This window comes from Ylistrum balloti, unplaced genomic scaffold (assembly GCF_031769215.1).
Source record: "Ylistrum balloti isolate Yb309-2 unplaced genomic scaffold, AGI_CSIRO_Ybal_v1 Utg369646, whole genome shotgun sequence".
Classification (NCBI taxonomy): Eukaryota; Metazoa; Mollusca; class Bivalvia; order Pectinida; family Pectinidae; genus Ylistrum; species Ylistrum balloti.
In genome coordinates this window covers 51,713-64,175 of record NW_026781904.1, presented here as the reverse complement: position 1 = coordinate 64,175, position 12,463 = coordinate 51,713, and the positions used below count along the sequence as shown (strand labels likewise).

At 34.2% G+C, this 12,463-nt stretch overlaps 1 protein-coding gene across 1 annotated transcript; it reads left to right on the top strand.

The window, feature by feature from the left end:
* Positions 1-973: 973 nt before the first annotated feature.
* LOC132555415 (protein hairy-like) lies at positions 974-4,700 on the top strand. The gene is made up of 4 exons (XM_060219769.1): positions 974-1,030; positions 2,946-3,038; positions 3,756-3,840; positions 4,153-4,700. Exons 1-4 carry the CDS (start codon positions 974-976, stop codon positions 4,698-4,700), a joined length of 783 nt encoding a protein of 260 aa, XP_060075752.1.
* The last annotated feature ends 7,763 nt before the right edge of the window (positions 4,701-12,463 follow it).

Sequence of the window (12,463 nt, the reverse complement as noted above, 5' to 3'; positions counted from 1 at the left end):
GAATGATAAGAAAAAAATAATGAAAATATCAAAACTTTCTATTAATTTTGTAAAAACCCTTTTAATATTTTAATGTAAAAATTCAATAAATAATAGAATTATTCATTTTATCACTATTAAGAATATCCGCACTGATTCTGGGTATATCAATAATATCGTCGGCCAGTTACTTTATACTAGATTATATACATTTACATCTGAAACAAAAGACATCCAAAAATGGACCCCTGCTGTACTCTAGACTTAATATCTGAATTCTGCAAACTGTTAAGAAAATAATTGTCGAACCCAAAAATGAGCTAATTTACAAAGAATTGAGCTGAGTAACTGTAAGAAATGGTTACATTGAATATACACAATTTGTAAACTACAAATCTTTCTTTCTTCCGGCTGCTTTCATATGGTAATTTATCTACTGTTAATCAGATATTTTGCACCTGAGCCAGGTAGTAAATAAATACTCCATATTTAATACGCGTGCAGGTATACGGATGTATGATATAACAGTACCGTTAACGTACGGTCAAGCGGTAATTCCAAATTCATATTAACGTCTTGCTCTTTGATCTTTGAGGAAGTCTTGTCCAGCCTTTATCCCTACTTAACGTTCGGTCGTAAAAGTTTGGGCATTTTTAACAATCAGTCAAAAGATTAAATAGATTTATAATCTTGCCGATCAGTGATTTTCAGAGATAAATCATTGTTCGGATCCAAATCGGACACACGCCCAGAAGCAAGTTACTGCTTTTCTTTACAGACTGTTTGTATGCTATCAGATTCCGGAATAATAGCCACGTGTTGCGTGAAAAGAACTAGAATAGCCCTAAGGGTAGGATGATTCGGTATTTAGCAGAGACCAGATAGAAAAAGGTCATCATTTTGTAGTTGGACTTGGTCACAAGGTTACTGTTGGTACTACATCAGCCGTCAAGAACTTATTTCATAATATCAAAATATATTATTAGGAAAAACGATGAAATTCCTGACAACATCAATTAACCATACGGAAAAGGAAAACCTGAAATGTTTGGTAAGTTGCTTTTATGTGACTAATTTACACATGTTTTTAATTTTTAAAAAATATATATCTGATAAATTTGTATTAACGCTTCTTTTAGCTAGCATGATTTAATATATAATTTAAATTTCCTTTCATGTTGTTGTCAGTCAATTTCTAATTCGCTAAATTGATAGACTTAATTAATTTACAGAATTACAGAAAATAATCCCATATATATCTTAAACATTTATAATAGATTTGAAGGGCACTGCTTTATGCACACTTGTATTTGAACTAAATATATTCTAAACAACACCGCCAAATATTGATACATATCATGTCTTCTTTTTCATTTTTCCTATTTGTTGCAATATCTTTGACAATTTCCAATATATTTTTCTAATCAAATCAATATTTCTAATTATCTTACTTTGAGATAAAAAAAAATCTAAACAAAATTGAAAAAAGTAGAAAAAATTAAAAGAAACAGATAAATATTTAAATAGAACAAAATAAAAAAAATATTATGATGAAAAACATAATTTGCCGCATGTCGATAAAAAATATGAAAATACCACAAAACAGGTTAATAAGGCATTTGTTTACTGTATTAATGATTCCTGAAATAGGGTATTACATTAGGATTGATAAACAACAGATTGGTCAACAATCGGTCTCAGTAAAACTCAACTGTTAGTCAATTTTGTCAAGCGATTTACTCATAAAATAAATCTACAACTGTAACATTAGCAGTAACGGGTTGATAGATAAATAGTTTTACCTATGTGACTTATCTGTATCTATTACCATAGATTTATGGCTAGTCTTTCTACACGAGTGGGGCGTAACCTATTTGTTACGTCACAAAGTCGACCGCCTGTACATAAAAACAAACATTTGAACACCTCAAAGGCTGGTAACGCCCCATAAATTTACATTAGGTAGGAAGCTGTGTTACAATATATATTTAAGTATACCCCTGAGGATATAACGCTTTATGATATAGACTAACTTAAGCGGAAACTGTTGTATTCTGGAAACGAATAAATAAAGCCGTATAGGACAATTTCGAAGAAAATATTCCTTACATCAAGAACATTGTACAAAGGTTATTTTATGATATATATGTTTATTGTTCAATACTGTTTCGTGGTATCGTTTCTTATCACTTCTTAAAACATATCAGCATATTAATTTCAGTTTTATACATCGCTTACTCGTGTTTATTTTACTAAATTAATAATAAAACGATACACACATATACTTGACATGTGTCTTTTCACTATTCGAATTGTTGTACGTCTTCGTAGTGTTTTGAGTATGAAATTAAAATCTTTATTTTTCTGTCAGGTAATCTATATGTACTGTAAAGCATTAAAAATAGCTGCTTTGCATTAACGAGGATATAACTTATTAATTAAAATTTTCAAATATTAGTTTTCATATCTATTAAAGCAATTTTATTAAAACACGACTTTATAAACTGTATGAATGATTATGTAAACTTACACAATTCTTACAAAATTTTTGTCTTGTAACATATTTGTTTTCAATGCACCAATTAACAGTCAAATTAACATAAAGGAAGTAGGTATCATTAATGTAGAATTATATGTATTTTTCCTCAATATAGAATTATATGTATTTTTATATGTATTTTTCCTCAATATTCACATTAATAATATATTTTATATTGTAACATACTTGTTTTCAAAACACCAATTAACAGTCAAATTAACGTAAAGGGAAAAGGTATCATTAATGTAGAATTATATGTATTTTTCTTCAATATATATATATATTTTATATTGTATAATACATTTTGTCAAAACACCAATTAACAGTCAAATTAACGTAAATGGAAAAGGTATCATTATATAGAATTATATGTATTTTTCTTCAATATATATATATTAATAGTATAATACATTTTGTATTGTTACAGACCCGAAAGCACATCGCCGAGAGACAGAGACGTGCACGGATCAATCTATTCCTTGAGCAGTTAGAAACACTTATCCTGCCGGAGGATTCAGAAGTACGTAACAATTTGTACTTACATACAAGTTTCAATTAAATCTTTGTGTACTATTGATTCTGTTTAAGTTAAAAGCTTCCGATGATTTATTGATAACGGAGTCTAACGGCCCATTGATTTTTTTCTTTGATTGGTACAAGGTGCCCTAGGATATGTCTGTGTCTCATCAAATTTCTGTAAAGTATAACGGCGTTTCTTGGTCTTCCGCCTCGAACAAAATCTTTACGAATGAAAACAAAGTGTTTATACAAAATATTTACCTTATCTTCGTTGTTTAGAACAAAACCTTATGTCTGGGCCCTCTTTGTGGAAAATGTCTATAACGTATAACGGTGTTTCTTGGTCTTGCGCCTTGAACAAAATCGTTATGTATGAAAAAAAAAGTTTATACAAAAACATTTAACTTATTGTCGTTATTTAGAACAAGTCTTAATGTCTGGGCCTTATTTATTGAAATTTTCTTTAACGGATAACGGCGTATTGTCGAACTTATCTTCCTTATTTAGAACAATACGTGATGTCTCGGTCCTTTTTATGGATTAATAAATATCGTAGCCCAAACACCATCAACATCCTTGATCAAATGGAATATGTTTTCGATATCAAATTAAATAAAAATGGACTACGAAAAATTATATTTAAGGTGCTAAAGCAAAATGCTTGACTGTACTATAACCAGAGGTCATGTTTTTATTATTTATTTTTTTCGTTTTTCAGCCATCTCCTGTGAAATTAGAGAAAGCGGAAGTACTAGAGAAAACTGTAGAGTACATAAAGAGACGTAGAACAAGCGAAAGACAAGGTAAATATTTTGTGATAGTTCTCGTCTTTTTAAACGAATTTATCTTCTATCATTATATACTACATGTATCTTCAGTGTTTAAACATTCAAAACTACCAATGATAAAGACCCTTCGTTAACTAGTGTAGTTGTCGTTTGTTTCCAGTCATTCGCGTTTCTTAGAGACAGGTAACAGGGATTTTGTTCAATTCAATTCTTTGTTAGGACGAGTTATAAAAAAATTCATAAACAAATATTCCGTTATCATACATACATGTATATATCTCCTGCTGTTTTAACCATTTAGTAATATCTTAAACGTCCGTTTTACAGGTTCAAGGTCAGACTATGAGAAAGGCTACAAGGAATGTCTTCGAAATGTTTTCAACTTTGTCGACGGATCAAATCTGTCTCCTTATCAAAAAAACAACATACGGGCATGTTTGTTGAGCCAGCAGGCCACCAACGATCAACCAGTAGAAACTCCACTGTCTGAGTCCAGCTCTCAGCAGCGTCAACATCGACTTCCGCAGCAGTATCTCATTGGTAGTCAATGCGCACCTGCGCAATATATCAAACAGGAAGTTGATGTTATGCATTGCAATACCAATAATTTGGACATCATTCCCCAATATCAAATACAAGTGTCTCCGAAACATATTTCGACGTCTCCTGTGCAACTTCAAGTGTCTCCTGTCTCTTATCAAGTGCCTAACATTCAATCATCCGTGTCGCATTTTCAACTTCCGATGACGCAAACATTTGATTTACCTTCTACTACAAGCGGTAGACATATGCAGATCATGAACAGCGGTACTACACCGTTTTGTGATCAAAGTAGTCAAGGGATCGCAGACTCTAATGTATGGAGACCGTGGTAGACTCAGATTTTTTTCTGTCAAAACAATCAAGTTTTAATCGTTTCTCGTAGAGCCACCTTTTTCTTATACACTTACAGTGGTTTTTGATTTTGACGAGGAAATGAAAAATGTGCTTCCAATATCAGGATAACAGTTGTTCTCTCTGAGGAGTGTTTATTGTACTTTCTTTTATCAGTAATATTTTATGATCGTTATTATATGTTTTCATATAAATAAAATAAAAAATTATTAAAAATAAATCGTTTGTATGTGTTTACATAAAAAATAGTCAAATATTATACAATTACGCCTTACAAACCATCTGTCAAAACAATTTTTCAGAGGTGTTAGGGCCAACCTAATGAACTATTTCTCATGGTCACATGCTGAAGGCAACCGTTCAGCGGGTTGGTCTCTATAAACATACATTTTGTGACCCAAATTCAACAGCCAGAATTACAAATAATCTGTTCCATTGAGTGTGTGTATTTCGGCTATGTGGGCCCAAGAATAATTTTCAAATTGATTCTCCTTCTATCAATTTGTATAGTTATTGTTTTGTTACAACACGGTTGTTAAACTGTTGGTGAAAATTCGGTAAATATAATCTATTTCTGACCTATTCAACATTATTTTTGTGACGTCATAATCACGCTGTACAACATCGTCAGCTTCTTCTCCAATCTCTATCATCTGTTACATTGTTAACGAGCTAAATGCTTCAAAATCAATCAAGAGAATGAAAAAAAATGTTTTATGCTTAAAAGTACATATCTACGGAAAATTTCAGTTAGAAATCCGAAATTTTTAGTTAGAAATCCGAAATTTTGAGTTACTATCTCAAAATTTCTGGTTAATATCTCAAAATTTCGGATTTCTAACACAAAATTTTGGATTACTAACTTGAAATTTCGAGTTGCTATCTCAAAATTTCGAGTTGCTATCTCAAAATTTCGAGATAAAATAAAACACAACGTGGCCGGAATACGCTTCCGTACATATCAAAAGTCTTTATAGTACCGAATTCTAAAAACCGCCTTCCTCAAACGTGTTGGACGTTAGCCAAAGGTGTCCACTGGAAACAAGTCTTCTTCAGATTGCTTCGTCATCTGCTTGCTTAACAAATTATAGCTAATTATTATATATCTATACCAAAATGTTAAAAATATATCACAAATTTTTAAACTTTTTATTGGGTTGTTTCTGAAAAGTGTGAAAACGTTATGACTATCGATATTGATATTAGGCCCCGTCGTCAGACTTCGATCAGATATCATTTCTCTGGCTTTGCGCTGTTTGTCGGGCACAGGATAGTACAAGATTTATCGTCAAATTAGTCTTATAATAATCTCTTTTTGTAAACTACAATTTTGGTAAGTCCAGTTTTTCCGTCCTTTCCGAGTTGATCTTTCGCATAACTTATTGCATACATCATAAGCACACCGAAAATCATGTTATATTTATACGGTGTGACTGCCGTATAGAATATTTATGTAAAGATCTTTTTCATCACCACTCACTGATGTGTAGGACAAGTATTATGAACTCGTCTGTTTCATAGATATACATACAATATTTCAGTTGCAAGGAAAGACTTTACATAGTACTTATTTGATATTATTAATGTTGATGTTGGATAACGACGAATCTTATCGTCTTTCTTTATAAGCACATAGTGTAACGGGACTTAAAATGGTGGCAGAAAAAGTGATAACGCCAGGCCAAAGGTTAGGGTTAGGTTAGCAATAGCAATTATTTATCTAGTAATTTCGACTACTATTATTAAATCGAAATTTATTTAATACATGGTCCCTTTCCTCATCCTCTCTGTCCCTAGTACTTAGTTAATGTTAGAGTAGGACTATAATTGGCAAATGGTCACCATTCAAATAATAGTTTTAAAACAGGCCAGATAGAATGGACGGCTCCTCTCTACATCATCTCTGTATCCCACTCTCTCCAGTCACTGATAGTATAGGCAGTCCCTCTCTACCTCATCTCTGTACCACACTCTCTCCAGTCACTGATAGTATAGACGGCCCCTCTCTACCTCATCTCTGTATCTCACTCTCTCCAGTCACTGATAGTATAGACAGCCCCTCTCTACGTCATCTCTGTATCTCACTCTCTCCAGTCACTGATAGTATAGACGGCCCCTCTCTACCTCATCTCTGTATCCCACTCTCTACAATCACTGATAGTATAGACGGCCCCTCTCTACCTCATCTCTGTATCCCCTCTCTCCATTCACTGATAGTAAAGACGGCCCCTCTCTACGTCATCTCTGTATCCCACTCTCTCCAGTCACTGATAGTATAGGCGGCCCCTCTCTACCTCATCTCTGTATACCACTCTCTCCAGTCACTGATAGTATAGACGGCCCCTCTCTACCTCATCTCTGTATCCCACTCTCTCCAGTCACTGATAGTAAAGACGGCCCCTCTCTACGTCATCTCTGTATTCCACTCTCTTCAGTCACTGATAGTAAAGACGGCCCCTCTCTACCTCATCTCTGTATCTCACTCTCTCCAGTCACTGATAGTAAAGACGGCCCCTCTCTACGTCATCTCTGTATCCCACTCTCTCCAATCACTGATAGTATAGACGGCCCCTCTCTACGTCATCTCTGTATCCCACTCTCTCCAATCACTGATAGTATAGACGGCCCCTCTCTACGTCATCTCTGTATCCCCTCTCTCCAGTCACTGATAGTATAGACGGTCCTTCTCTACCTCATCTCCGTATACCACTCTCTCCAGTCACTGATAGTAAAGACGGCCCCTCTCTACCTCATCTCTGTATCCCACTCTCTCCAGTCACTGATAGTATAGACGGCCCCTCTCTACCTCATCTCTGTATCCCACTCTCTCCAGTCACTGATAGTATAGACGGTCCTTCTCTACCTCATCTCTGTATACCACTCTCTCCAGTCCCTGATAGTATAGACGGCCCCTCTCTACCTCATCTCTGTATCCCACTCTCTCCAGTCACTGATAGTAAAGACGGCCCCTCTCTACGTCATCTCTGTATTCCACTCTCTCCAGTCACTGATAGTATAGACGGCCCCTCTCTACGTCATCTCTGTATCCCACTGTCTCCAATCACTAATAGTATAGACGGCCCCTTTCTACGTCATCTCTGTATCCCACTCTCTCCAATCACTTTATACATTTCCGCTTCTACTCATTTTCTAAAAAGGCCGAAATGCCGTATTTGTTGACGTAAACCCATTAAATACACATTTAGATAAATAAAAAAAATAAAGTGTTATGGAGTGTACATGTTGCGCCAATGGATTTTTGAGTTGATTGTGATACGAGGACATTCGTAAGAAGAATCGGCCTCGAACACTTGTTTGTCATCTTTAAAACAGGAAGTACGGACAGCAATGAAATATTATTGTGTCTTCCTTGTTAATCTTTTACAATTCAAGATAACAATTAGAACTGCATTAGTGAATATTATCTATACTCCCTCGAATGCAACTTTTGATAATATACTATGTTTATATATTAAGATATTATACAGACCAGAGGCCTTAGGCTATCTCCTTTGTTGATGTCATAGAAATCATCTTGTTCACAAAGTAAGATCTTTTGCACCACGTAGTAGAACGATTTTGATCAAGTTAGCCTCATTTTGGTTCCTACTTCTATGTTGATTATATAATTTATACTTAAAAATTTATTTTACTTATATAAATGACAGTAAATTTTATTCTCTCTCAAAGCGAGAATATACCGGACCCTAGAATCAGAAAATTCACAATTTTGGTTATTTTAGATGTCGAATGTCCAGCTATGCAACATTTGAATTCTGAACATTGAATATCGTACAGGTGTGTCGAGCTTACCAACATTTAAATTCTTAACGTTGATTGCCAAATGTCTTGTTGCATGACATTTGAAATATGAATGTTTAAAAAACGTATGTCGCGCTGCGATGATGGATGGCGAACTGCGAAACATTCAAAATTTAATTGTTGAAAGTCATATGTCGAGGTGCATTACAATCAAATTCTGATTTTTTAAATGTAGAATGTCGAGCTAACTTCACAAAGCTGTAATTAATGCGGATATATATATAGATGTGAATTTATGAAACGATGTCCTAAAATATCATTCAGCAAGCCATTCGCGAGCTAAAATGAAAAATTTGTGACGAGTATTATACACCATACATCAGATGTAAACAAATTGAAGATCCATTGCTACCATAATAAATCGATTTTTAAGCAAGTATGATAGAAGATAGACATTTCTAAGTCAAACTTGATGTCACGTTCGATTTATATCTATGGTCTCCATGGTAACATTACAATTCCATGACGTGTATATTCATTAACTAAGAAAACAAACGTGAGGTTATGAAAACGAGCTAATATCAATACAGCATACATGTGTAGTTTTAAAGTCCGGTTTAATGTTGCCATTCGTTATTCTTAACATGTTTTTGCTAGAAAAGCATTCGTAAACAAATTATAGTCCGATTCAAATTTCATACAAAAGATATCTGGAGATCTATTCGGTCAACGTCACTGAGAAGCTAGATCTAAAGTCGGAGGTCTATTTTTAGAAACTTTGTGCAACAGAAATAACGTGTGTGATAGATATTCATCAAAATTTTCAAGTAAGTTTTGAAAGGATTTCCAACAAAAATATTCTCTCAACACTCCACACTTGACATTCGTAGGCAAATCTTTGCCCTATATGTCGTAATAACTTGGAACAACCTCCCGGAAAATGAGGTTACAGCATCGACTGTATTTGTTCAAGAATCTAAATCCAAAGATCTGACATATGTCCATGATGTAATCCAACGTCACAATTTCTGATTTTATTGCTGTTTAGTGTGTCCGGTGTAGAGGGTTTCTTGTGATCCTGTATCACGAATAAGTACATATATATCTGTAGACGTCTAATTGAGAAGGAAAGTGTAAAAAAAAAAAAAAAAAAAACACAGTAATTTAATTATTTTATTTCGATTAAAGATTAAGGCATTACCCTCGTGTAGCTAATCTGAAACCGGAACCAGTGCCGTCATATGAAACTGTATAGTCACGGTGATGGACTTCAGGCTGTAACTGATCTTGTTGAAATTCTCTCGTGTTGACCGGCTAATTATAACGGGAATGCCACCTGAGTCATGATTTCATTTCACACCTGATACGAAAATTTAGAAAGTCAGTATTATATAATTCTCCTCTCTGTTTGAGAAAAGAGTTGAATTCCTGTAGTTAAGATCAATGATATTTTAAACTTTCATTTCTACCGCAAGCGCACGTGTCCAATTGTAACGTTAAGAATTCTCATTTGTCGGATGAGAAATCGCCAGAGGGAAAATACGATATCTTTATTCACTGGCGGAGGTCCAGATATTGATCAGGAGTATTCAATACGTTGTCCTGTGTCTGACGAGGGTCAAACAATGACACAATTTTGTGATTATCGACTCAAGAATCTGGAAGGCCACACGCCATCGACGGGGGAAGGAGGGAGTGGGCGGAACTTGTTATAATGACGTGTTTTTAGAGCGGGTCTACAATAAACTTCTTACAAGTAGCGGAACGGTCTTGTCAGTTTCATACGTGTTCAAGTTGTTTTGTTAATGAACACGACTGCAAAAATTCGCGGAATTGTTTACGGAAAGAAAGAAATTCGTAAAATAGTTATCTCTTTATTTGTAGAATGAAAATAAAACTTTACTTCAAAATAATAATAGACAAAAAATAATTATATTAAAACTACAAAAACCGACATATTAAGGTAAACAAAAAATAGGCAACTATAAATTAAACAAAAATAAATGTATACCCCTTATCCAAAACTGAAATTCACGAACAATTATATGAGGTTAAGTATTTCACATGTGGTAAAATTTCACAATTTGCAATCCTACGACGCGTAAGCTACTTCTTAAGTGAAAATTGTCATTTCTAGCCAAAAGATTACAAATTTAAAAACGGACGGACGATAAGCTGAGTTATACATGTATATATGAACAGCTAATACTGGCGGTGGATTCTGAATTTAAAAAAAACCCGCTAAATTAAACTCTGGGCGTAACATATAATAGTTCCATACTCGACTAACATTACAGATTCTCATGTTAATTTTAATTCGGTTTAAGTCTACGTTAAAGGACAGAAAAGTACACTGGTACATTGACAAGTGTTATGGTACTTTGTTTTATACATTGTAATGTCATATTCAAATATATAAATAATACATGCATCTTAAAATATCAGCTGTATTTTGGAGATTGTTAAGACGAGTCCTCTTTCTCTTTCTGTACTGAGACAAAATGCAGTTGTTTATTTTAAGACACTGACCATGAATTCTATTTATCTTGCCACATTGATTGAAAATCAGACTATTGAAAGTTAAATAGTTTTGTTGTTCCTTCTTGGTTTACCTGTCGTTCACGTTTTGGTAAATTTTGCCTGATGACGCACGCCAAAATGATTGGTCCGCGCAAAAATGTAGTTCCAAACTTCAACGGATATAACAGCGATTTTTTGAAATTTCATCATTAAATTTATCCATTATAACATATAAAATCACTTATTTCAACAGTTATTTATATAATTAAACGTAATTTTAAAGTGAATTCAGAAAGTAATTCTGTCGAATTACCGCACGTGCTAAAATACAGTCCGTCACTGCCTAATACAGCAAAATTATATGTAGCAGGTGTATTCAAACAATTACAGCGCTAGTTGCCGGATAAATATATGTTTCGTGTAAGATAACATGGCTATTCCTTTGCTGCAATAAAACCTTCAGTGTAGAGCCAATTGAGGACACTGTATATCAGTATTTTGTTCGGAATGTTTGTCAAGACATATGTCTTAAAAAAACATAAATCTTGAGAGCAAATCTTGATAGCAGGAAACGCAAAATCCTTTAGTCGTAAATCTGAAGCGTTCCATCGTCGAGAAATGCCGTTCATTAAAAAAATATCTTCCATAATCTCTTCGTTTTAAGGCAGTCATTCCAATGCTGACTTAAAAGCAATGAACCGCATCATACTGATAGCTAGAGTTATCTCCCATCGAACTGTAACTTCGAGATTTAAAAAAATAAAATTCAGTCTGGTAATTATTTATTTTACCTAATCCGTAGTAGCGTATGGAATTTCAGAAAGTACCATATGAAATGGAACTTCCTTACGCTGACATTACCAGGGTCCACTAACATTTTGATGCTGCAGGAGGTGGGGAGTCTATCCGATATGTTGCGTTAGATGGCGTGTTGTCATATAAAACTTGCCGCCCTCCTATCAAAAAACCTAAACTTCAACGACTCCTATTATTCGAGGGTGCTTGGTCTGGAATTACTTTTTAGGTCAAAAGTCAAGGTCACTGTAAACTGTTGATAAAAAAAAATCTGCTTCAAACAAATCTAGATTTCTGAGCAATCACTCTAGTCCACATTGACTGATAAAAATAAATTTCCATACACTGCTTTCTTAACGTAAGTACTTGCTTGGAATAACTTTTCGGGTCAAAATGTCAAATCTCCTTGTCCGGATAAGCATTTCGGGACAATAACGAAAGACCAAAGAAATCGATCAATCTCACACTTCACACTGCTTTTCTGTCGAATGCGCTTGCACGGGATTGCTTTTTGTGTCAAATATCAAAGACATTGTTACAATAAATATCAGCACTGTATGCAATGTTGCCCACGTACATAAGTGCATTATCTGAAATTTATATTTATCTTTAAAATTTCCTTCATCTTGTAATATTCTTCAGAATGGTATTTATCAACGAACATCTC

Excerpts from the sequence above, each read along its gene's own strand:
- LOC132555415 (XM_060219769.1), top strand. The coding sequence starts at position 974 with ATGAAATTCCTGACAACATCAATTAACCATACGGAAAAGGAAAACCTG. Across the intron at positions 1,031-2,945 it reads AGGAAAACCTGAAATGTTTG|ACCCGAAAGCACATCGCCGA; the intron begins GTAAGTTGCTTT and ends GTATTGTTACAG. Across the intron at positions 3,841-4,152 it reads TAGAACAAGCGAAAGACAAG|GTTCAAGGTCAGACTATGAG; the intron begins GTAAATATTTTG and ends TCCGTTTTACAG.